Consider the following 23,959-nt stretch of genomic DNA (forward strand, 5'->3'; position numbering starts at 1 on the left):
GTTTGGGATCATTGTCTTGTTGGAAGACAAATCTCCGTCCCAATCTCAGGTCTTTTGCAGACTCCAACAGGTTTTCTTCAAGAATGGTCCTGTATTTGGCTCCATCCATCTTCCCATCAATTTTAACCACCTTCCCTGTCCCTGCTGAAGAAAAGCAGGCCCAAACCATGATGCTGCCACCGCCATGTTTGACAGTGGGGATGGTGTGTTCAGGGTGATGAGGTGTGTTGCCTTTATGCCAAACATATCGTTTGGCATTGTTGTCAAAAAGTTCGGTTTTGGTTTCATCTGACCAGAGTACCTTCTTCCACATGTTTGGTGTGTCTCCCAGGTGGCTTGTTGCAAACTGTAAACGACACTTTTTATGGATATCTTTGAGAAATGGCTTTCTTCTTGCCACTCTCCCATAAAGGCCAGATTTGTGCAGTGTACGACTGATTGTTGTCCTATGGACAGACTGTCCCACCTCAGCTGTAGATCTCTGCAGTTCATCCAGAGTGATCATGGGCCTCTTGGCTGCATCTCTGATCAGTCTTCTCCTTGTTTGAGATTAAAGTTTAGAGGGATGGCCGGGTCTTGGTAGATTTGCAGTGGTATGATACTCCTTCCATTTCAATATGATTGCTTGCACAGTGCTCCTTGGGAGGTTTAAAGTTTTGGAAATCATTTTGTATCCAAATCCGGCTTTAAACTTCTCCACAACAGTATCACGGACCAGCGTGTTGTGTTCCTTGGTCTTCATGATGCTCTCTGTGCTTCATACAGAACCCTGAGACTATCACAGAGCAGGTGCATTTATACGGAGACTTGATTACACACAGGTGGATTATATTTATCATCATTAGGCATTTAGGACAACATTGGATCATTCAGAGATCCACAATGAACTTCTGGAGGGAGTCTGCTGCACTGATAGTAAAGGGGCCGAATAATATTGCACGCCCCACTTTTCAGTTTTTGAATTTCCACAAAAATTTAAAATAAGCAATAAATTTCGTTCAACTTCACAATTGTGTTCCACTTGTTGTTGATTCTTCATCAAGGTATCTTTATGTTTGAAGCATGATATGTGGAAAAGGTTGAAAAGTTCCAGGGGGCCGAATACTTTCGCAAGGCACTGTATGTGGGAGTAAACCACTGTTTTGGCACATGGCAGAGCTCTTAAGGGAAGGAGCGCCATATTGAGCAGATTTTGCTGGAATTTTTTGTGGGTGACATGTCACATTGTGAGAGTCCCTGAGGTGACAGAACAGCATAAGCCCCCAAAAGTGACTGCATTTTACAAAATACTTTTCTGAAATAATTCTTCTAGTAGTGCAGTGAGCACTACAATTATAACATTGGGCAGAGAAGAAAAAATAATTACATTTTTACCACTAAAATGTTGGTTTAACCTCAGAATGTACATTGGAAAACAGGTAGATAGGTAAATGGTCACTACACCCATAGATGAATTTTTGCAGAGGGGTGTCATTTCCAATTCCCAGAGGGGTGTCATTTTCAAAATGGGGTCGCTTCAGGGGGGATTCTGCTGTTATGGCACTTTGGAGAGCCGCTAAGTGCCAGAACAACAGAATCCCTCCTGAAGTGACCCCATTTTGGAAATGACACCCCTCTGGTTATTCATCTATGGATATAGTGACCATTTTCACTACATGGATGATTTCCAGAAACACGTAGTGGAAGTTTTAGAGCAAAAATTGCAAAAAAGTCATTGTAGTGCCCAATATATTGTGCCCAGCTTGTGTCTCTGGAGACATCCCCCCACCTACCCCCGGAAATTGTTAAGTCAGCTCTACTCAAATGTGTCTGTCACTAAATAAACCAAATGCTTGAATGTCAAAACAGTTTAAAAACGTGGTTCTGTGTGGAAGATTTTAAATCAGTCATGGAGGCAATCGGCTGGCAATGATGGGCATTGTGGGCAATAATAGCGGGTATCATGCCTCATTCCTCTCTTGGAACATACACGACCTCTTCTCTGGGGGATCTTTCCTGTTTCAATTGCTGGAATGAGTGCAATAAAATGTCGCTCAGTGAGTCTTCTGACATCTTCAGATTCTAAAGGATTGGCTGGGCAACATTTTCAAAAACAAGAATTTAAATGACCTTTTCCTGATAATCAAGGAAAGTATCTGCATTTCTGGCTTTTTTGTTTGACACAAAAAGAATTATATGAGGCCACCTGAAACAAATAAATGACTAACTTTTTATACCAGGTATATGATTATCTTGATACCTGGTATGGCTGTAGAACCTGGTCTGCAAGGTCCACACCCCCCATATATTTGTTGTAGTCAATGACAGACACAGGTTTTGGAGTAGTGGATCCCTGTTGGTCTGCAGTGGCCCTTGTGGCATCTATGTGGATCAAGCTCAGGATAAAAATATCTTTTTTTATCCTTATACATAAGGGCAAGCAGCTTTTCATTGCGTAATGCCCCTGACGGCCCCTTTCGGAACTTTTCGTTGACCAATGATTGTGGAAGCTCCTGACAGTTTTTGCAAATGGTCCCACAAGCCCCCATGTTAAGTTCAACCAGACTTATAAATGGGGGTATGCTGGTGTAGTAGTTGTCAACGTAGAGATTGTAGCCTTTTTGTAATAATGGAGTTATCAGCTCCCAAACGATTTTTCCACATGTCCCCAGGTAAGTAGGGCATCCTGGTGGGTTTAGTTGGCTATCTTTCCCCTCATAAATTGAATTGTCGCACATTTTATAGAGCTTTATACTGAACCTTGCCCTCTTAGAAGGAATAAATTGCTTGAGGTGCAGTCTTCCTTTGAATTTTACAAGGGATTCATCAATGGAAATGTTTTCTGTTTGGTGTAAAGCTTTAAGAACTTTTCTGTCAAGTCTTTGATGATGGGTCTGATTTTGAATAGTATGTCATGTTCTGGGGCATTTCTGGGCAGGCATTGACTATTGTCGTTAAAATGCTAAAATCTCATGAGCATTTCATAACGGGTCCTAGGAAGAACGGCAGAAAACATAGGGGTGGCTTGAACAGGGCGGTTGGACCAATAGGACCGAATGCTGGTTTTTTTTTAACAAGCACCATAACGAATGTAAGTCCTAAAAAACTTTTTCTTTCTAGGACATAAGTTGGTATCCATAAATTTGACCTAGCATAATAGGATTGTGGATTCTGGCAGATGAATTGGGACGCATATAAATTTGTAGGACAATATGCTCTAGCAAGCTATCTGTCAAAAACAAATAAAAAAAATTAACTGGTCCAAAATTTTCCACCTCCACATTTATACCAGGAATGGCACTAAAATTAGGGATGACTGGAGTAGCCGAATCCGAAGTCTCCCATCTGGGAAATTCTACATCAAGAGGCAACGCTCCTTGGACATTGGTGTGCGCCAATTCACGAGCACTAGGGACAGCGCTAGTACTGGGCATTGTTCCCTGAGTTGGAGACATTTCTCCAGAAGCGCTATTTGTCCTTTTTGTTGTACTGGTCCTTGTGTGTGAGGATGGACCAGAATCACTGCTCATTTCTGAGCTATGCTACTAAAGCCCTCGAAATCCACATCGCCATCTGACACTGCACTTTCTTAGCTATCAGAACATAAAAATGCATAAGCCTCCTCTACACTATAATACTGACTGGCCATTTTACTCGTTTTTATTTTTCTGGAAATAGAAAACTCTGTTGTGATGTGACTGACATGACATTACTGAGGTGACCAAAATTTTGAGGACACAATTGAGAAAAGCCTTATTTTTAAGCCTAACCCTAACTTTAGAATAAACTCTAACTTTAGCCTAACAGTATCCTTAACTTTAACAGTAACCCTAACTTTAGCCTAACAGTAACCCTAACATTAGCCCCAACACTAACCCTAACTATGGCACTAACCCTAACCTGCCTTATTTTTTTTTTTTTTTTTACTTTATAGCAAGATCGCTGACAGACACATCTGTTGCCAGCAGCACTTCTAACACTGTTTCTCCTCTAATCTCTCACTGATGAGATCTGAGGAGAAATAGCGTTTTTATGAGGCAGATCGACTGGGAAAGTTCGTTGCTACAATCAACTTTCCTAGTGATTTGTCTCATTGGCTGGTGTGACGCTGACGTCATCAGGACCTGAACCATCAGGTGTCAATGAGGGCAGGGGTCACAGGAAGTGTTGTGCGCCGGAATCTCCTTGTTATAAGGTACGTGGGGGTCCTGATGAGCACAAAACTGTAGACAAAAGTCAGTGCTGCACAAAGCCCTGCTAGCGCTGATGTTTACCGTTTTCGGTCAAGAAGCGGTTAATTAAGGGTACCATAATTTCTGTCCAGGCCTATTTTCTGAGTTTTATTTTTTTTTTTAATTCTGTGGAAGCATGGTTGAAAAGCAATGTCTGACTTTCATTTGTTCATTTTCATAGATTTTTGATTTATTATTACTTGTCAGATTGTCAGATTCAAGATATTTCTGTGACCATTGTGGGTTTTTCTGTCATTAAGTGAGCGGTACCAACAATTTAGACAACGTGTGTAAGAGGAATTAATACTATGACTCCACAGCCACTTTCCGGAAATTAACATGCAGTGGATGTTGGAGATAGAAAATTACACATTTGCCATTTTATTACCCAGCACATAGTGCCCAGATTGTGCTCTAGGGGACACACACCACAAATTAAGTGGATTCTTCTCACTATAATATTGCTAAATACAGGGATCCTAAATGTTGTTTGAGTCCCACTGCAAGACTCAGAAGTGAAAGCTGATTTTGCTGGATTGGTTTATAGAAACGCTGTTGCTTTTCAACAGCCTTTGAACCACTAATAGTGTGGGAACCTGTTTTTCCATTGACAGATGATAGACCTAAGTGGGGACTTGTTTTTGTGAGATAAGAATTGGTTTCATTTTCGCCTACATAACAATGATTAGTTTCTTTTTATTTGATATTTGGGAGGCAGAATGAACAAACAGTTGAACACCACGCACTACTGGTTCATCCAACAAGGTTTTCTATTAGACTGTGAACTGTCATTGTCTTGGTAAATAATTAATTAAATATTTTTTACATAGCTTGCAATTTGTATGGACAGTTTAAGTAGAAATGTTCAATAATCTAAAAATCAAGGATATTTTATTAAAAATAAATGTTTTTTATCTTAGCAGATGACTGTACCAGGAGATCAGAGGGACAGCTGACATCTTCAATTTTTAAATCTGATGATCTTGAGATCGTACAAGATACAACTGAAATGATTGCTGTTACTGCAGATATATCATCTGATCCTATGAAACAGGTCCCATCTTCTGATTCATTACTGATTACTAAGGAAAATCAAAGTCACAAAAGAGGCATTAAAAAACAAACTGCTCCTAAAGCAAAGAAGTCATTTTCATGTTCAGAATGTGGGAAATGTTTTAGCAAGAAATCACATTTTGTTAGACACCAAAGAACTCACACAGGGGAGAAGCCTTTTTCCTGTCCAGAATGTGGGAAATGGTTTGCACATAAATCACTGCTTGTTACTCACCATAGAACTCACACGGGGGAGAAGCCTTTTTCTTGTTCAGAATGTGGGAAATGTTTTAACCAGAAAGTGAATCTTGATAAACACCAAAGAATCCACACAGGAGAGAAGCCTTTTTCATGTTCAGAATGTGGGAAATGTTTTAACCGGAAATCGATTCTTGATAGCCACCAGAGAACACACACAGGGGAGAAGCCTTTTTCATGTTCAGAATGTGGGAAATGTTTTACTCAGAAGTCACGTCTTGTTACACATGAGAGAACTCACACAGGGGAGAAGCCTTTTTCATGTTCAGAATGTGGGAAATGTTTTAAATGGAAAATAAATCTTGATAGCCATAAAATAACCCACACAGGGGAGAAGCCTTTTTCCTGTTCAGAATGTGGGAAAAGTTTTAGCCTGAAATGGTATCTTGTTAGACACCAAATAACTCACACAGGGGAGAAGCCTTTTTCCTGTTCAGAATGTGGGAAATGTTTTAACCACAAATGGCATCTTGTTAACCACCAGAGAACTCACACAGGGGAGAAGCCTTTTTCCTGTTCAGAATGTGGGAAATGTTTTAACCACAAATGGCATCTTGTTAACCACCATAGAACTCACACAGGGGAGAAGCCTTTTTCCTGTTCAGAGTGTGAGAAATGTTTTACCCTCAAAGAGAATCTTGTTAGACACCAAATAACTCACACAGGGGAGAAGCCTTTTTCATGTTCAGAATGTGGGAAATGTTTTATCCAGAAATCACTTTTGGTTAGTCATCATAGAACCCACACAGGGGAGAAGCCTTTTTCCTGTTCAGAATGTGGGAAATGTTTTAACCACAAATGGCATCTTGTTAACCACCATAGAACCCACACAGGGGAGAAGCCTTTTTCCTGTTCAGAATGTGGGAAATGTTTTAAATGGAAAGCGCTTTTAGTTAGACATCAGAGCAGTCACACAGAGGAGAAGCCTTTTTCATTTTCTTAATGTGGGAAATATTTTACTTGGAAATCAACTGTTAATAAACATCAGAGACGTCACATGGGGAGAAGCCTTTTTTATGTTCATAATGTTGGAATAGTTTTAACCAAAATTTAATTTTCTTTAATGGGTTGTCTCTTGTCATTCCTCATGTTTGCTGACAAAAGGATAAAACTAAACTTTATTAACTCCAAATGTTAAACTATAACCATAATTTACCCCCTGAAGGTTAGTCAGTAGGCGACTAATAGAAAAAACATGTACCCCACAGTTCAGTGTATACGGTGAGGTGACGTATACACACTCACTCTCCATTTCTACGGGTTTCATCGTCCTCCCCAAAGGCGACTCATCAGGAGAATATTTAATATTGACCTATATTCAAGCGAAACTAGACAAAAAACTAAAATCATGTTATCCGAAATACTCAGAAACCTAGCCACATATTGGCAGATCCCAGACCTGAAACTATATACTTCGTACGTTTATAAGCCACTCCAGTGTCAGGAATAGATAGTATGTGAAAATACAGTATAATTCTTGTGTTTTTCTCATATAGGGAGTGCCCTAGTTTGGTATTGTAACAGCTGTGTAACAAATGGAAGCGGAGGCACAGGTGATGAAGTTCACATTCGGTTTTTATTTTTTGAGTGAAACCTCGGGACCTCGGTCCGGGGAGCTCCGAAGGGGACGTAACTAGTGAGCCCCAGGTATCCATAGTAAGATCCCTCGAACAGGACCAGAATGGAATACCTGGGGGGCACATGTGCTACCTCCAGTTAGACCCCGAACATGTGGTAGCTGTCCCAGCGGGATAAATGGATAAACAGATATGGTAGAGCTGACCGGCGGACACCGGGTATGAGATATGAAGCTGGCTCTGGTGAATGAAGTCAGATTCTAGGTAGATGGGAGGAAGCTGGCTCCAGCACCTTTAGTGTTGTCCAGGAGTTCGGATGGCGAGTGACGGAACGGGATGGCACTTGAGTATGTAGGTACAGGTGTCATCTTAGGATAGCCGAACCACTGATCACTGATATTCTGTGGAAACAAACAATATAAGCAGAGTGCCAAACAGAATGCTATAGCAGCGCAGACAGAGCAGGAACAGAACCAGAAATAGCAAGAGTAGATACTCGTTGCTTCGGCACCCTCCCTATGATGGAGGGGCCAGAAGTAGTAATCAGTGCACTTCCATTGGTTAATTGGAATTTTAAAAAAATGCATGCTGTCCCTTTTAAGAGACTGGAGGTAAGCGCACGCGTGTCTTAAGCATTCTCCCTGGAGGCCTGCTGGCAGCGTGCCAGGAAGTGGGGGAGAGAGAAGCAGCAACAGGACGCCGAGGAACAGACAGAGAACGAGGATCCAGACAGGGACCTCACAGAGGTACGGAAGCAGCCTCAGGAGCTGGAGCGGGTGAGGGACCAGAACTGGGGGCAGCACCAGAACCGAGTGTAACAAGCTGTTAATTAGTAGTGGAGACAAATTGTCCTGGACTAAACTCCGTTTTCAGACGGCCCAATATGTATCACTCCGGGAAAACTTACCTGCTCCAAAGATCAATAGCAGCTTCTAACTAATGGCCATGCTGCGGTCTGTCAAGTAATGAGTGCAATATCGTTATAAAGAATAGGGATGTGTGCAACCATAATGTCTGAAAGATCTGTGCCATTATTTAGTATGAATATGGAAATTATCTCTGAAAGTTAAGTGTTCCCTGAGCGGTATATACTGTATTTTCACATACTATCTATTCCTGACACCAGAGTGGCTTATAAACTTACAAAGTATATACAGTTGTGGCCAAAAGTATTGACACCCCTGCAATTCTGTCAGATAATACTCAGTTTCTTACTGAAAATGATTGCAAACACAAATTCTTTGTTATTATTATCTTCATTTAATTTGTCTTAAATGTAAAAACACAAAAAGAATTGTCCTAAAGCCAAATTGGATATAATTCCACACCAAACATAAAAAAGGGGTGGACAAAAGTATTGGCACTGTTCGAAAAATCATGTGATGCTTCTCTAATTTGTGTAATTAACAGCACCTGTAACTTACCTGTGGCACCTAACAGGTGTTGGCAATAACTAAATCACACTTGCAGCCAGTTGACATGGATTAAAGTTGACTCAACCTCTGTCCTGTGTCCTTGTGTGTACCACATTGAGCATGGAGAAAAGAAAGAAGACCAAAGAACTGTCTGAGGACTTGAGAAACCAAATTGTGAGGAAGCATGAGCAATCTCAAGGCTACAAGTCCATCTCCAAAGACCTGAATGTTCCTGTGACTACCGTGCGCAGTGTCATCAAGAAGTTTAAAGCCCATGACTCTGTGGCTAACCTCCCCAGATGTGGACGGAAAAGAAAAATTGACAAGAGATTTCAATGCAAGATTGTGCGGATGTTGGATAAAGAACCTCGACTAACATCCAAACAAGTTCAAGCTGCCCTGCAGTCCGAGGGTACAACAGTGTCAACCCGTACTATCCATCGGCGTCTGAATAAAATGGGACTGTATGGTAGGAGACCCAGAAAGACCCCACTTCTTACCCCGAGACATAAAAAAGCCAGGCTGGAGTTTGCCAAAACTTACCTGAAAAAGCCTAAAACGTTTTGGAAGAATGTTCTCTGGTCAGATGAGACAAAAGTAGAGCTTTTTGGGCAAAGGCATCAACATAGAGTTTACAGGAGAAAAAAAGAGGCATTCAAAGAAAAGAACACGGTCCCTACAGTCAAACATGGCGGAGGTTCCCTGATGTTTTGGGGTTGCTTTGCTGCCTCTGGCACTGGACTGCTTGACCGTGTGCATGGCATTATGAAGTCTGAAGACTACCAACAAATTTTGCAGCATAATGTAGGGCCCAGTGTGAGAAAGCTCCCTCAGAGGTCATGGGTCTTCCAGCAGGACAATGACCCAAAACACACTTCAAAAAGCACTAGAAAATAGTTTGAGAAAAAGCACTGGAGACTTCTAAGGTGGTCAGCAATGAGTCCAGACCTGAATCCCATAGAACACCTGTGGAGAGATCTAAAAATGGCAGTTTGGAGAAGGTGCCCTTCAAATATCAGGGACCTGGAGCAGTTTGCCAAAGAAGAATGGTCTAAAATTCCAGCAGAGCATTGCAAGAAACTCATTGATGGTTACCGGAAGCAGTTGGTCGTAGTTATTTTGGCTAAAGGTTGTGCAACCAAGTATTAAGCTGAGGGTGCCAATACTTTTGTCTGACCCATTTTGGGAATTGCAGGGGTGTCAATACTTTTGGCCACGACTGTAGGTTGAGGTCTGGGATCTGCCAATATGTGGCTGGTTTGAGTGAGTGTGTATAAGTCACCTCCCCCTATATACTGAGCTGTGACAGTCCCGACGAGTACTCCAGCAGCTGTGCTCTGCTTGTGATGTCCCTGCCATGTGCTGCTTACAAGCATAAAGTAGCTGCTGGCTTTGGAGCAGAACTCTGTGAGGGAGCGCCAGGTAGGTAAGTATAATTTTTTTTTTTTTATATATATTTTCTGATAGGGCGATGCATACCAGGATGGGGGTGGGGGTCACTTATAAGGATTGGGCCAGTCATATCAGAAAAGGGTGGGGCCCTGCATACCAGGATGAAATGAGGGCCTTCATACTAGTATAGGGATGAGGGTGATCATTCCTGTCAGAATAGGGATGAGGGGGCAATGTGTATCAGGATAGGGATGGGGGGCCAAATATACCAGGATAGGGGACATTAAGTACAGAGTTGACCACATTTTTTGCTTCAATTGTTTTCCTAATTTCCTCCTCTAAAACCTAGGTGCGTCTTATACTCCAAAAAATACGGTATATGTATCTTTTTTTTTTTTTTCTCAGTGAACTCATTCCTCATGTTTGGCCTCAGTAAAATAAAAACACTCATATTCCGCTGGCGTGCCGGCTCCGCTTCATTGGTGTCAAGACTCACTGTCCTGGGGCTTATGTGAGGTTGTTACATCACACGAGCCCTGCACCCGATCAGCGGCAGCTTCACTGTTCTTTCCTTCAGACGTATTGAACATGACCAGGAAGCCAGGGCCGCGGCTGCTCTCTGGCTGCCTCATGATGCTTGATTTGTCCGAAGGTGGGGACAGTGACGTCAGCGCTAATTGGGCTCAGGGCTCACATGACGTAAAATCCTCAGCAGAGCCCCAAGAACTCAAGCGCCGACACCAGTGAAACGGCGCCACCATGGGAGGTTTGTATGAGGATTTTTATTTTAACAGGACCAAACGTGAGGAATGAGAAGGGCTTGTCCACCTAGTTGTCAACCTCCATAAACATCAAAAATCCCACACAGGGAAAATCCATTATTATACCTAGTGTGAGAAATGAATTACAGGAAAATCGTATTTTGTCGACCTTCAAAAATAACTCAGACGGGGAGAACCTATATATACTATTGACAAATTGTACAAAAACATGATGTGCGCAGCGTGCGTTTGAGGTGAGAATATTATATGGGAATTTGATAGGATAAACCAAATACCAAAATAACACCTCTTTATTAGGTAAAGTATAAAAGAATTGCACCATTTTCCGATATCCGTCACGTATCCATTTTTCATGATCTCGGGTTGAGAGAGTGCTTATTTTTTGCGTGCAGAGCTGACGTTTTTAACCCCTTCACCCCCGGAGCTTTTTTCGTTTTTCGCTCCCCACCTTCCCAGAGCCATAACTTTTTTATTTTTCTGTCAATTTGGCCATGTGAGAGCTTATTTTTTGCGGGACGAGTTGTACTTTTGAACGACATCATTGGTTTTACCATGTCGTGTACTAGAAAACAGGGATAAAATTCCAAGTGCGGTGAAATTGCAAAAAAAGTGCAATCCCACACTTGTTTTTTGCTTGGCTTTTTTGCTAGGTTCACTAAATGCTAAAACTGACCTGCCATTATGATTCTCCAGGTCATTACGAGTTCATCATCATAAGATCGCTGCTATACAGCAGAAATGCAGGTGTGCTGTGAGCGCCGACCACAGGGGGGCGCTCACAGCAGGCCGGCATCAGTAACCATAGAGGTCTCAAGGACCTCTATGGTTACCTTCTTGATGCATCGCCGACCCCCGATCATGTGACGGGGGTCGGCGATGACGTCATTTCCGGCCGCCCGGCCGGATGCGGTAGTTAAATGCCGCTGTCTGCGTTTTACAGCGGCATTTAACTAGTTAATAGGTGCGGGCAGATCGCGATTCTGCCCGCGCCTATTGCGGGCACATGTCAGCTGTTCAAAACAGCTGACATGTCCCGGCTTTGATGCGGGCTCCCCGCGGAGCCCTGCATCAAAGCAGGGGAGCCGACATCGGACGGAATAGTACGTCCGATGTCGGTAAGGGGTTAATGATACCATTTATGATCGCCTGTTATTTCATTTTAATGCAATATTACAGCGACCAAAAAAGTTTAATTCCGGTGTTTTGACTTTAAATCGTTACGCCATTTAGCGATCGTGTTAATTCTTTTTTTATATTGATAGATCAAGCGATTCTGAACGCGGCGATACCAAATATGTGTATATTTTTTTTATTGTTTTATTTTGAATGGGGCGAGAGGGGGTAATTTGAACTTTTATTTTTTTTATATTTTTAAAAACATTTTTTTTTCTTTGGCATTGTGAAGACATACAGCATTGTATCTTAATTAACCATACGACTATTTTTAGCAAAGAATAATAGAATGTTATCTGTATGTTGATTTCTGGTTGGTCAAGAAAACAGACTTTTGTTTGTGTAGGCCGGTAATATTGACTTTTATTGTGGCTTATCCTTGATTACTAGTGATGTTTGCTGATATGCTAATTATGCATTGTGTTATGGAGCCAGTTTGTTGACCTCTAAAGCAGAGAGGGAAAAACTATGCAAATAGTTTAACCCCTTTCTGTCATTGGACGTACTATTCCGTCCATGTGGGGTGGGCCCTACTTCCCAAGGATGGAATAGTACATCCAGCGCGATCGGCCGCACTCACGGGGGGAGCGCGGCCGATCGCGGCCGGGTGTCAGCTGCCTATCGCAGCTGACATCCGGCACTATGTGCCAGGAGCGGTCACGGACCGCCCCCGGCACATTAACCCCCGGCACACCGCGATCAAACATGATCGCGGTGTGCTGGCGGTATAGGGAAGCATCGCGCAGGGAGGGGGCTCCCTGCGGGCTTCCCTGAGACCCCCGCAGCAACGCGATGTGATCGCGTTGCTCCGAGGGTCTCCTACCTCCTTCCTCGCTGCAGGTCCCGGATCCAAGATGGCCGCGGCATCCGGATCCTGCAGGGAGGGAGGTGGCTTACCGAGTGCCTGCTCAGAGCAGGCGCTTGGTAAGCCTGCAGTGCTGTAAGTCAGATCGGTGATCTGACAGAGTGCCATGCTGTCAGATCACCGATCTGTGATGTCCCCCCGGGACAAAGTAAAGTTAAAAAAAAAAAAAATTTCCACGTGTAAAAAAAAAAAAAAAAACTAAATAAAGAAAAAAATATATATTATTCCCATAATTACATTTCTTTATCTAAATAAAAAACAAAACAAAAGTACACATATTTAGTATCGCCGCGTCCATAACGACCCCACCTATAAAACTGTCCCACTAGTTAACCCCTTCAGTAAACACCGTAAGGAAAAAAAAAACAAAAAACGAGGCAAAAAACGCTTTATCATACCGCCGAATAAAAAGTGGAATAAAACGCGATCAAAAAGACAGATATAAATAACCATGGTACCGCTGAAAGCGTCATTTTGTCCCGCAAAAAAAGAGCCGCCATACAGCATCATCAGCAAAAAAATAAGTTATAGTCCTCAGAATAAAGCGATGCCAAAATAATTATTTTTTCTATAAAATAGTTTTTATCGTATAAAAGCGCCAAAACATAAAAAAATGATATAAATGAGATATCGCTGTAATCATACTGACCCGAAGAATAAAACTGCTTTATCAATTTCACCAAACGCGGAACGGTATAAACGCCTCCCCCAAAAGAAATTCATGAATAGCTAGTTTTTGGTCATTCTGCCTCACAAAAATCGGAATAAAAAGCGATCAAAAAAGTCACGTGCCTGAAAATGTTACCAATAAAAACGTCAACTCGTCCTGCAGAAAACAAGACCTCACATGACTCTGTGGTCTCAAATATGGAAAAAGTATAGCTCTCAAAATGTGGTAACGCAAAAAATATTTTTTGCAATAAAAAGCGTCTTTCAGTGTGTGACGGCTGCCAATCATAAAAATCCGCTAAAATACCCGCTATAAAAGTAAATCAAACCCCCCCCTTCATCACCCCCTTAGTTAGGGAAAAATTAAAAAAAAGTATTTATTTCCATTTTCCCATTAGGGCTAGGGTTAGGGTTGGGGCTAGGGCTAGGGTTAGGATTAACGTTAGGATTAGGGTTAGGGTTGGGGCTAGGGTTGGGGCTAAAGTTAGGGTTGGGGCTAAAGTTTGGGTTTGGATTACATTTACGGTTGGGAATAGGGTTGGGGTTAGGGGTGTGTCTGGGTTAGAGGTGTGGTTAGGGTTACCATTGGGATTAGGGTTTGGGGTGTGTTTGCATTAGGATTTCAGTTATAATTGGGGGGTTTCCACTGTTTAGGCACATCAGGGGCTCTCCAAACGCGACATGGCGTCCGTCTCAATTCCAGCCAATTCTGCGTTGAAAAAGTAAAACAGTGCTCCTTCCCTTCCAAGCTCTCCCGTGTGCCCAAATAGGGGTTTACCCCAACATATGGGGTATCCGCGTACTCAGGACAAATTGGACAACAACTTTTGGGGTCCAAGTTCTCCTGTTACCCTTGGGAAAATACAAAACTGGGGGCTAAAAAATAATTTTTGTGGGAAAAAAAAAGATTTTTTATTTTCACGGCTCTGCGTTATAAACTGTAGTGAAACACTTGGGGGCTCAAAGTTCTCACAACACATCTAGATAAGTTCCTTGGGGGGTCTAGTTTCCAATATGGGGTCACTTGTGGGGGGTTTCTACTGTTTAGGTACATTAGGGGCTCTGCAAACGCAATATGACACCTGCAGACCAATCCATCTAAGTCTGCATTCCAAATGATGCTCCTTCCCTTCCGAGCTCTGCCATGCGCTCAAACGGTGGTTCCCCCCCACATATCAGGTATCAGCGTACTCAGGACAAATTGGACAACAATATTTAGGGTCCAATTTCTCCTGTTACCCTTGGAAAAATACAAAACTGGGGGCTAAAAAATAATTTTTGTGGAGAAAAAAAATAATTTTTATTTGCACGGCTCTGCATTATAAACTGTAGTGAAACACTTGGGGGTTCAAAGCCCTCACAACACATCTAGATGAGTTCCTTAGGGGGTCTACTTTCCAAAATGGTGTCACTTGTGGGGGGTTTCTACTGTTTAGGTACATTAGGGGCTCTGCAAACGCAATGTGACGCCTGCAGACCATTCCATCTAAGGCTACTTTCACACTGGCGTTAACTGCATTACGTCGCAATGCGTCATTTTGCCGAAAAAACGCATCCTGCAAAAGTGCTTGCAGGATGCGTTTTTTCTGCATTGACTAACATTAGCGACGCATTTGCGACGCAATGACACACGTCGCAACCGTCGTGCGACGGTTGCGCCGTGCTGTGGCGGACCATCGGGAGCAAAAAACGTTACATGTAATGTTTTTTCCTCCCGACGGTCCGCTTTTTCCGACCGCGCATGTGGGGCCGGAACTCCGCCTCCACCTCCCCGCACTTCCCCGCACCTCACAATGGGGCAGCGGATGCGCTGGAAAAATGCATCCCCTGCCCCCGTTGTGCGGCGGAGACGACGCTAGCGTCGGGAACCTCGGCTCGACGCACCGTTACGGGCCAAGCCCGACGCTAGTGTGAAAGTAGCCTAAGTCTGCATTCCAAATGGCGCTCCTTCCCTTCCGAGCCCTCCCATGCGCCCAAACGGTGGTTCCCCCCCACATATGGGGTATCAGCACACTCAGGACAAATTGGACAACAACTTTGGGGGTCCAATTTCTCCTGTTACCCTCGGAAAAATACAAAACTGGGGGCTAAAAAATAATTTTTGTGGGAAAAAATTTTTGTTTTATTTTTACGGCTCTGCATTATAAACTTCTGTGAAGCCCTTGGTGGGTCAAAGTGCTCACCACACCTCTAGATAAGTTCCTTAGGGGGTCTACTTTCCAAAATATTGTCACTTGTGGGGGGTTTCAATGTTTAGGCACATCAGTGGCTCTCCAAACGCAACATGCATTGAAAAGTCAAACGGCGCTCCTTCCCTTCCGACCTCTCCCATGCGCCCAAACAGTGGTTTACCCCCACATTTGGGGTATCAGCGTACTCAGGACAAATTGTACAACAACTTTTGGGGTCCAATTTCTTCTCTTACCCTTGAGAAAATAAAAAATTGGGGGCGAAAAGATAATTTTTGTGAAAAAAAATGATTTTTTATTTTTACGGTTCTGAATTATAAACTTCTGTGAAGCACTTGGTGGGTCAAAGTGCTCACCACACCTCTAGATAAGTTCCTTAGGGGGTCTACTTTCCAAAATATTGTCACTTGTGGGGGTTTCAATGTTTAGGCACATCAGTGGCTCTCCCAACGCAACATGGCGTCCCATCTCAATTCCTGTCAATTTTGCATTGAAAAGTCAAACAGCGCTCCTTCCCTTCCGAGCTCTGCCATGCGCCCAAACAGTGGTTTACCCCCACATATGGGGTATCGGCATACTCAGGACAAATTGTACAACAACGTTTGGGGTCCATTTTCTCCTGTTACCTTTGGTAAAATAAAACAAATTGGAGCTGAAGTAAATTTTTTGTGAAAAAAAAGTTAAATGTTCATTTTTATTTAAACATTCCAAAAATTCCTGTGAAACACCTGAAGGGTTAATAAACTTCTTGAATGTGGTTTTGAGCACCTTGAGAGGTGCAGTTTTTAGAATGGTGTCATACTTGGGTATTTTCTATCATATAGACCCCTCAAAATGACTTCAAATGAGATGTGGTCCCTAAAAAAAAAAATGGTGTTGTAAAAATGAGAAATTGCTGGTCAAATTTTAACCCTTATAACTCCCTAACAAAAAAAAATTTTGGTTCCAAAATTGTGCTGATGTAAAGTAGACATGTGGGAAATGTTACTTATTAAGTATTATGTGTGACATATCTCTGTGATTTAATTGCATAAAAATTAAAAGTTGGAAAATTGCGAAATTTTCAAACTTTTCGCCAAATTTCCGTTTTTTTTCACAAATAAATAGGTAATATCAAAGAAATTTTACCACTATCATGAAGTACAATATGTCACGAGAAAACAATGTCAGAATCACTGGGATCTGTTGAAGCGTTCCAGAGTTATAACCTCATAAAGGGACAGTGGTCAGAATTGTAAAAATTGGCCTGGTCCATAACGTGCAAACCACCCTTGGGGGTAAAGGGGTTGAATAATGAAGTAATGCTACTTGATCTTGTCTCCAATCTTGCCCTTTATGTAAATACTGAATGAGGGACACTGGGTAAGTCTAAAAATAGGTTACATGACTGTTACAGAAACCCCCCAGCACCCAGAATATGTTATGCAGTTATTTGTATATATAATCGGTTCCATGTGAGATATATGTCCCTAATGCATCAGCCCACAGGCTGCGCCCCTGGGCAGAGGAGACAAGATATCCCCCTTCTGACCTTCCCCACCTTTGTAATTCCCACAGTAAATATCAGCAGGCTCCGGCCACCTGCGGCTATTGTAATGTATGTCTGGCCTGCCGCTTTTGAATGGGCCTGCCCTCTGTATCTTTTGTGATATATATTCTGTGTTCTGTGAATAAAGTGGAAATACGTGGAGAATCAGTCAGCTTTTATATGCTCTCATGTAATCAAGGAATTCCAGCCAGCGTCCTTCACTCAGACTCCAGCCAAAGCAAAGTGGACCTCTTGAAACACAGGGTGGTACTGAAAGAGGTACCCCAGCTTGGTAGACCCCGTTACAATGACTCTGTATAACGAGACTCAGAGAGAGAAACAGCCAGAGAGATTCTGCCAAGACACCCATACATCCAAAGGACCAGAGACAGGACAGCAGCCATTTTACATCATGGCTCCATTACGAGGGACGCGGATCTATCATTCTATAAGAATCAACCTTAGGGGTTTTCTGCCTCCGTTGGAAGAATACAGATCTGCTCCATTGGCCATCGCTGAACCATGGATACAATTGGAGAAGCCAGGCTGTGATCCTCAGATCAACTGTCCTTGTACCTTACATGGACTCAATGGGCTGTCATCTTCCTACACTTGTCTTGTCGTTACCGCCTCTCTGTGTGCATGCCATAGGTGAGGTTGTGACCCTGGAAGATCTGTAGTCACAGCTGCCATTATCTCTGCGAGTCAGCGGAAGGGCGAGACTCTGTAATGTGCACCGTCTTGGGTACTGTGCTAGGACTGTTCTATGTGTTATCTGCCTGTTTTGTGGTTCAATAAATCATTGCCGCACTGTTTTACCCTCACCCTGTGTTGTCTGAGTAGCGTTTCCCCCATATTAAAAGGAGAGAAGGCATGTGGCGGGACAATCCCTGGTCAATGCCCCCCCCCCCCCGTGTGTCCACAGGCATACTTCAATAGTCAGCTGTCATAACCTGATTGGCTCTGCTACATACAGGCGTTGATCTAATCGCCTGTATGTAGCAGACTTAATCACTTACTATGAGCTCCGACCACCGGGCGATGCTCATAGCAATCTGGCAGTGACAGACACAGAGATCTCTTGAAGACCACTGGTTGTCATACCAACCCATCGGTGACCCGTGACGGAAAAGATGTGGGCTCAGCGCCGGACCTCACATCAAAGGGACGTAGTCCGACATCGGCATACATTTACACCTTATGTCAGAAAGGCTTTACAGGGGATTGTTTTAGCAGACACAGAAGTGGTAATCAATCATGTATGCATACAAATAATTACAAAAATACACAGCTTATAATGATAATTAGTATGTAGTTAAGACAATAAAATCTAATCTGGGTGAACCATGCGTAGATATAAAAATTCAGGCAAATGTCGCTCCATCTAGTGGCTATGTGCAAGAGTGCCATCATACAGTAAGATATATCCTAAGAGAGTGTCACTGTCAAGGTTGAAATGAGATTAAGTGCACCATACAGTTGTGCTCAAAAGTTTACATATCTCGGCAGAATTGTTGCTTTCTTGGCCTTTTTTCAGAGAATACGATTGATAGCACCAAACCTTTTTCTCCACTCATGGTTGGTGGTTGAGTGAAGCCATTTATTGTCAAACTATTGTGTTTTCTCTTTTTAACCCCTTCAAGACCCTTCCCTTTTTCATTTTTGCTTTTCAGTTTTTGCTCCCCTTCTTCCCAGAGCCATAACTTTTATGTTTTTCCGTAAATACGGCCATGTGAGGGCTTGTTTTTTTGCTGGACCAGTTGTACTTTTGAGTGACATCATTGGTTTTACCATGTTGGGTACTAGAAAACGGTGAAAAAATTCCAACTGTGGTGAAATTGCAAAAAAAAGTTCAATTTCACAATGGTTTTTTGGATTTTTTTTTTTTTACCATGTTCCCCAAATGCTAAAACTGAGTTTTCAGGTCATTACGAGTTCACAGACACCAGACATGTCTAAGTTATTTTTTATTTAAGTGGAGAAAAAAAATCCAAAGTTTGCTAAAAAAAAAAAAAAAATTGCCATTTTCCGAGATTTCTGGCGTCTCCATTTTTCATGATCTCGGTGTGAGGGCTTATTTTTTGCGTGCTGAGCTGACGTTTTTGTTGATACCATTTTGGTGCAGATACAATGTTTTGATCGCCCGTTATTGCATTTTAATGCAATGTTGTGGCAACCAAAAAACGTAATTCTGGCGTTTTGACTCTTTTCTTGCTACACTGTTTAGCGATCAGGTTAATCCTTTTTTATTGATCGGGTGATTCTGAATGCGGCGATACCAAAGATGTGTATGTTTGTTTTTTTTAATTTTTTTTATTTTGAATGAGGCAAAAGGGGGGTAATTTAAACTTTTTATTTTTTTTATATTTTTAAAAACTTTTTTTTTTAAACTTTTGGCATGCTTCAATAGTCTCCATGGGAGATTAGAAGCTGCCATAGCCCGATCAGCTCTGCTATATAGAGGCGATGATCAGATCGCCTCTATGCAGTAGAATTACTTGCTATGATGCTATGGAATTACTTGCTATGAATCGCGATTTCACCCACAGCTATTCCGGGTCATGTCAGCTGTTCAAAACAGCTGACATGTCCCAGGAAAGATGTGGGCTCAGCGCCAGAGCCCACATCAAAGGGAGCTAAGCGACCTCTACAGTACAGATGACCCTGATGAAAAGTTCACATACCCGTTTCTTAATACCATGTATTGCCCCCTCTTGCATCAATGACAGCTTGATGTTTTTTGTGGTAGTTGTGGATGAGGTTCTTCATTTTCTCAGATGGTAAAGCTGCCCACTTTTCTTGGCATAAAGCCTCCAGTTCCCGTAAATTTATTCCTGGGCTGTCTAGCATGAACTGCGCGCTTCATATCTTCTCATAGTGGCTCAATAATGTTGAGGACAGGAGACTGAGATGGCCACTCCAGAATCTTCACTTTGGTCTGCTGTAGCCAATCACAGGCCGACTTGGTCTTGTGTTTTGAATCGTTGTCATGTGGGAACATCTAAGTACGTCCCATGCGCAGCTTCCGGGCAGATAATTGCAAATTTGCCTCCAGTATTTGCTGATTTGCTGCATTCATCTTTCTTTCAACTTTGACCAAGTTTCATGTGCCTTTGTATCTCACACAACCCCAAAACATCAGCGATCAACCTCTATGCTTTACAGTAGGAATTCATGTTCCTTTTATCGTAGGCCTTGTTGACCTCTCTCCAAATGTAACGTTTTTGGTTGTGGCCTAAAAGTTCAATTTTAGTTTCATCACTCCAAATTGCCTTGTTCCAGAAGTTTTGAGGCTTGTCTCTGTGCTGTTTTGTGTATTGTAGGTGAGATACTTTGGCAGTAATGGTTTTCTTCTGGCAACTCGAGCATGCAGCCCATTTTTCTTCAAGTGCCTCCTTATTGTGCATCTTGAAACAGCCACACCCCTAGTTTTTAGAGAGTCCTATATTTCAGCTGATATTATTTGTGGGTTTTTCTTTGCATCCCGAACAATTTTACTGGCAGTTGTGGATGACATTTTTGTTGGTCTACCTGACCGTGGTTTTGTTTTTACAGAGCCCCTGATTTTCCATTTGTAAATCAGTTTGAATGCTGCTTACTGGCATTATCAATTCCTTGCATATCTTTTGTATCCCTTTCCTGTTTTATGCAATTCAACTACTTTTTCCAATAGAACCGTTGACAATTCTTTTGCTTTCCCCATGGTTTACAATCCAGAAAAGTCAGTGGCTGGATGAAAGATGCTAGTCTGTCTGGATCCCAGAAACTCACTCAGCTTTTATGCACACATACAAGCAAACAGGTCACAGGTGACGATGTTACCTTATGTGTCAACCTCTGTGCATGTTATCAGGCCAAAATCAGCAGGGTATGTGAATTTTTGATCAGGGTCATTTGATGTTTTGAAGTTGTCAGTATGATTGAAAAAGAGGAAACAGTTGTTTGGCAATAAATGGCTTCATCCAACCACTAACCATGAGTGGAGAAAAAGTTTTGGTGTTATCATTCATATTCTCTAAAAAAGGCCAAGAAAGCAAAAATTCCTTAGGGGTATGTAAACTTTTGAGCACAACTGTATTTGAGTATAAGATAAATACATACATATGTATATGTAAACGAATTGTAGATATACAGTTGTGGCCAAAAGTATTGACACCCCCTGCAATCCTGTCAGATAATACTCAGTTTCTTCCTGAAAATGATTGCAAACACAAATTCTTTGGTATTATCTTCATTTAATTTGTCTTACATGAAAAAACACAGAAGAGAATGAAGCAAAAAGCAAAACACTTCACACAAAACTCATTTCACACAAAACTCCAAAAATGGGCCAGACAAAAGTATTGGCACCCTCAGCCTAATACTTGGTTGCACAGCCTTTAGCCAAAATAACTGCGACCAACCGCTTCCGGTAACAATCAATGAGTTTCTTACAATGCTCTGCTGGAATTTTAGACCATTCTTCTTTGGCAAACTGCTCCAGGTCTCTGATATTTCAAGGGTGCCTTCTCCAAACTGCCATTTTTAGATCTCTCCACAGATGTTCTATGGGATTCAGGTCTGGACTCATTGCTGACCACCTTAGACGTCTCCAGTGCTTTCTCTCAAACCATTTTCTAGTGCTTTTTGTAGTGTGTTTTGGGTCACTGTCCTGCTGGAAGACCCATGACCTCTGAGGGAGACCCAGCTTTCTCACACTGGGCCCTACATTATGCTGCAAAATTTGTTGGTAGTCTTCAGACTTTATAATGCCATGCACATGGTCTAGAAGTCCAGTGCCAGAGGCAGCAAAGCAACCCCAAAACATCAGGAAACCTCCGCCATGTTTGACTGTAGGGACCGTGTTCTTTTCTTTGAATGCCTCTTTTTTTCTCCTGTAAACTCTATGTTGATGCCTTTGCCCAAAAAGCTCTACTTTTGTCTCATCTGACCAGAGAACATTCTTCCAAAACGTTTTAGGCTTTTTCAGGTAAGTTGGGTGTTAGTCGAGGTTCTTTATCCAACATCCGCACAATCTTGCGTTGAAATCTCTTGTCAATTTTTCTTTTCCGTCCACATCGAGGTTAGCTACAGTGCCATGGGCTTTAAACTTCTTGATGACACTGCGCACGGTAGACACAGGAACATTCAGGTCTTTGGAGATGGGACTTGTAGCCTTGAGATTGCTCATGCTTCCTCACAATTTGGTTTCTCAAGTCCTCAGACAGTTCTTTGGTCTTCTTTCTTTTCTCCATGCTCAATGTGGTACACACAAGGACACAGGACAGAGGTTGAGTCAACTTTAATCCATGTCAACTGGCTGCAAGTGTGATTTAGTTATTGCCAACACCTGTTAGGTGCCACAGGTAAGTTACAGGTGCTGTTAATTACACAAATTAGAGAAGCATCACATGATTTTTCGAACAGTGCCAATACTTTTGTCCACCCCATTTTTTATGTTTGGTGTGGAATTATATCCAATTTGGCTTTAGGACAATTCTTTTTGTGGTTTTTTTCATTTACGACAAATTAAATGAAGAAGATAATACTAAAGAATTTGTTTGCATTCATTTTCAGGAAGGACTGAGTATTATCTGACAGAATTGCAGGGGTGTCAATACTTTTGGCCACAACTGTATCACTTGATATCAGTTTATAAGGTCAATAGATACTGTACACTTATAAATGAATAGCTTCTATAATGGGAGGACACAGAGCAAAGGTTATTAATAGTAAGAAAATAAAGCGCTAACAGTGCATTACATTCCTGGAATAAAACTAGGAGATATAAAGTGCAGCAAGCGCTATATGGAATATTCCAGGAATATAGTACACCCCATATAGTGTAAAGGAGTAAACATCCTAACAAGAGATGGAGATTACAAATCCTATAGACGACATGCCAGTAGTTTACAGATAAGGATTACATATTTACCACTATACCCTCTTATGCGCGTTTCTCCACATCTGCTTCCTCAGAGGGTATGGATAAGTGTTTCCAACAAACCAAAGTCCTGCACTAATCCAGGCAAGGTACGTAATTCTGGGATACATTGGGAGTGTTTCTAAAGGAATTGGGGCTGTTCCCCGGTCACATCTATGGAACACATGATTGAGTCTGCCAATGTAAGCCAATCACATTGGTGGTTATTGTTTATGCCAGCTCTTTCCTATCCAGGGTCATGTTATTGAAGTGACACCTAGTAGTGGTTGGGATATACTCCTGATGGCTCATTGGTGTGAACCGAATGACCTGGGGAAAATGCCAATCAGAGCTCCCAGGGAGCGAGTATACCCCACGTGGGTAAATGCATCTGTGACGCCCCCGGGTGGTGTGTCATGTGCGGGATCCAGGAAACAGCGACACACGCCATCCCAGGTAACTCAACCTCCGTATGGGCCCACCCCACGCAAGCATTCAGCATCCCAAGTTAAGCAAGGTTCAGGATGAAAACCTGTTGGTAAGACAAAGATGAATAATGCTGCATAGAGCCATCTGGTAGCGATCAGTCAGGTAAAGTGATAGTGAGGGGTGTCAGGAAACCAAACAATGCATGTGAAAAGTGCTAGATGTGAGATCACCAAGTGACCAGTGAAAGTGCAACTGGTGAGAAATGCAGAATAAAAAGTGATATGCTAAAGTTATAAATAAGACAGTGTCTTATATTATAAGATGCGCTAGGTCTTATTTTCAGGGGATGTCTTATGTTTTCATGAAGAAGACTTCAGATTTATTCAGGTATATACTGTACAGTAGTTGTCAACACAAACCAGCACAACCAGACTGTGAATCCTAGGCAGAATTTCTTGTTACTACTGGACCATTATTTCCATGTACAACAATCTATGCTTCATTTATCGATCCCGA

At 42.2% G+C, this 23,959-nt stretch overlaps 1 protein-coding gene across 3 annotated transcripts in view; it reads left to right on the plus strand.

Annotated features, from left to right (window-relative positions):
* LOC143767987 (uncharacterized) overlaps positions 1–6,523 on the plus strand; it is a 35,941-nt gene extending 29,418 nt beyond the window's left edge. For 2 of the 3 annotated variants that reach the window (XM_077256585.1, XM_077256587.1), the window contains exon 7: positions 5,132–6,523. In XM_077256585.1, coding sequence (XP_077112700.1) covers positions 5,132–6,465 — 1,334 coding nt within the window. In that variant the 3' untranslated portion in view covers positions 6,466–6,523. The remainder of the gene's footprint in view (positions 1–5,131) is intronic. The other variant, XM_077256586.1, reaches the window with a different exon arrangement.
* The last annotated feature ends 17,436 nt before the right edge of the window (positions 6,524–23,959 follow it).

This window comes from Ranitomeya variabilis, chromosome 4 (assembly GCF_051348905.1).
Source record: "Ranitomeya variabilis isolate aRanVar5 chromosome 4, aRanVar5.hap1, whole genome shotgun sequence".
Classification (NCBI taxonomy): domain Eukaryota; kingdom Metazoa; phylum Chordata; class Amphibia; order Anura; family Dendrobatidae; genus Ranitomeya; species Ranitomeya variabilis.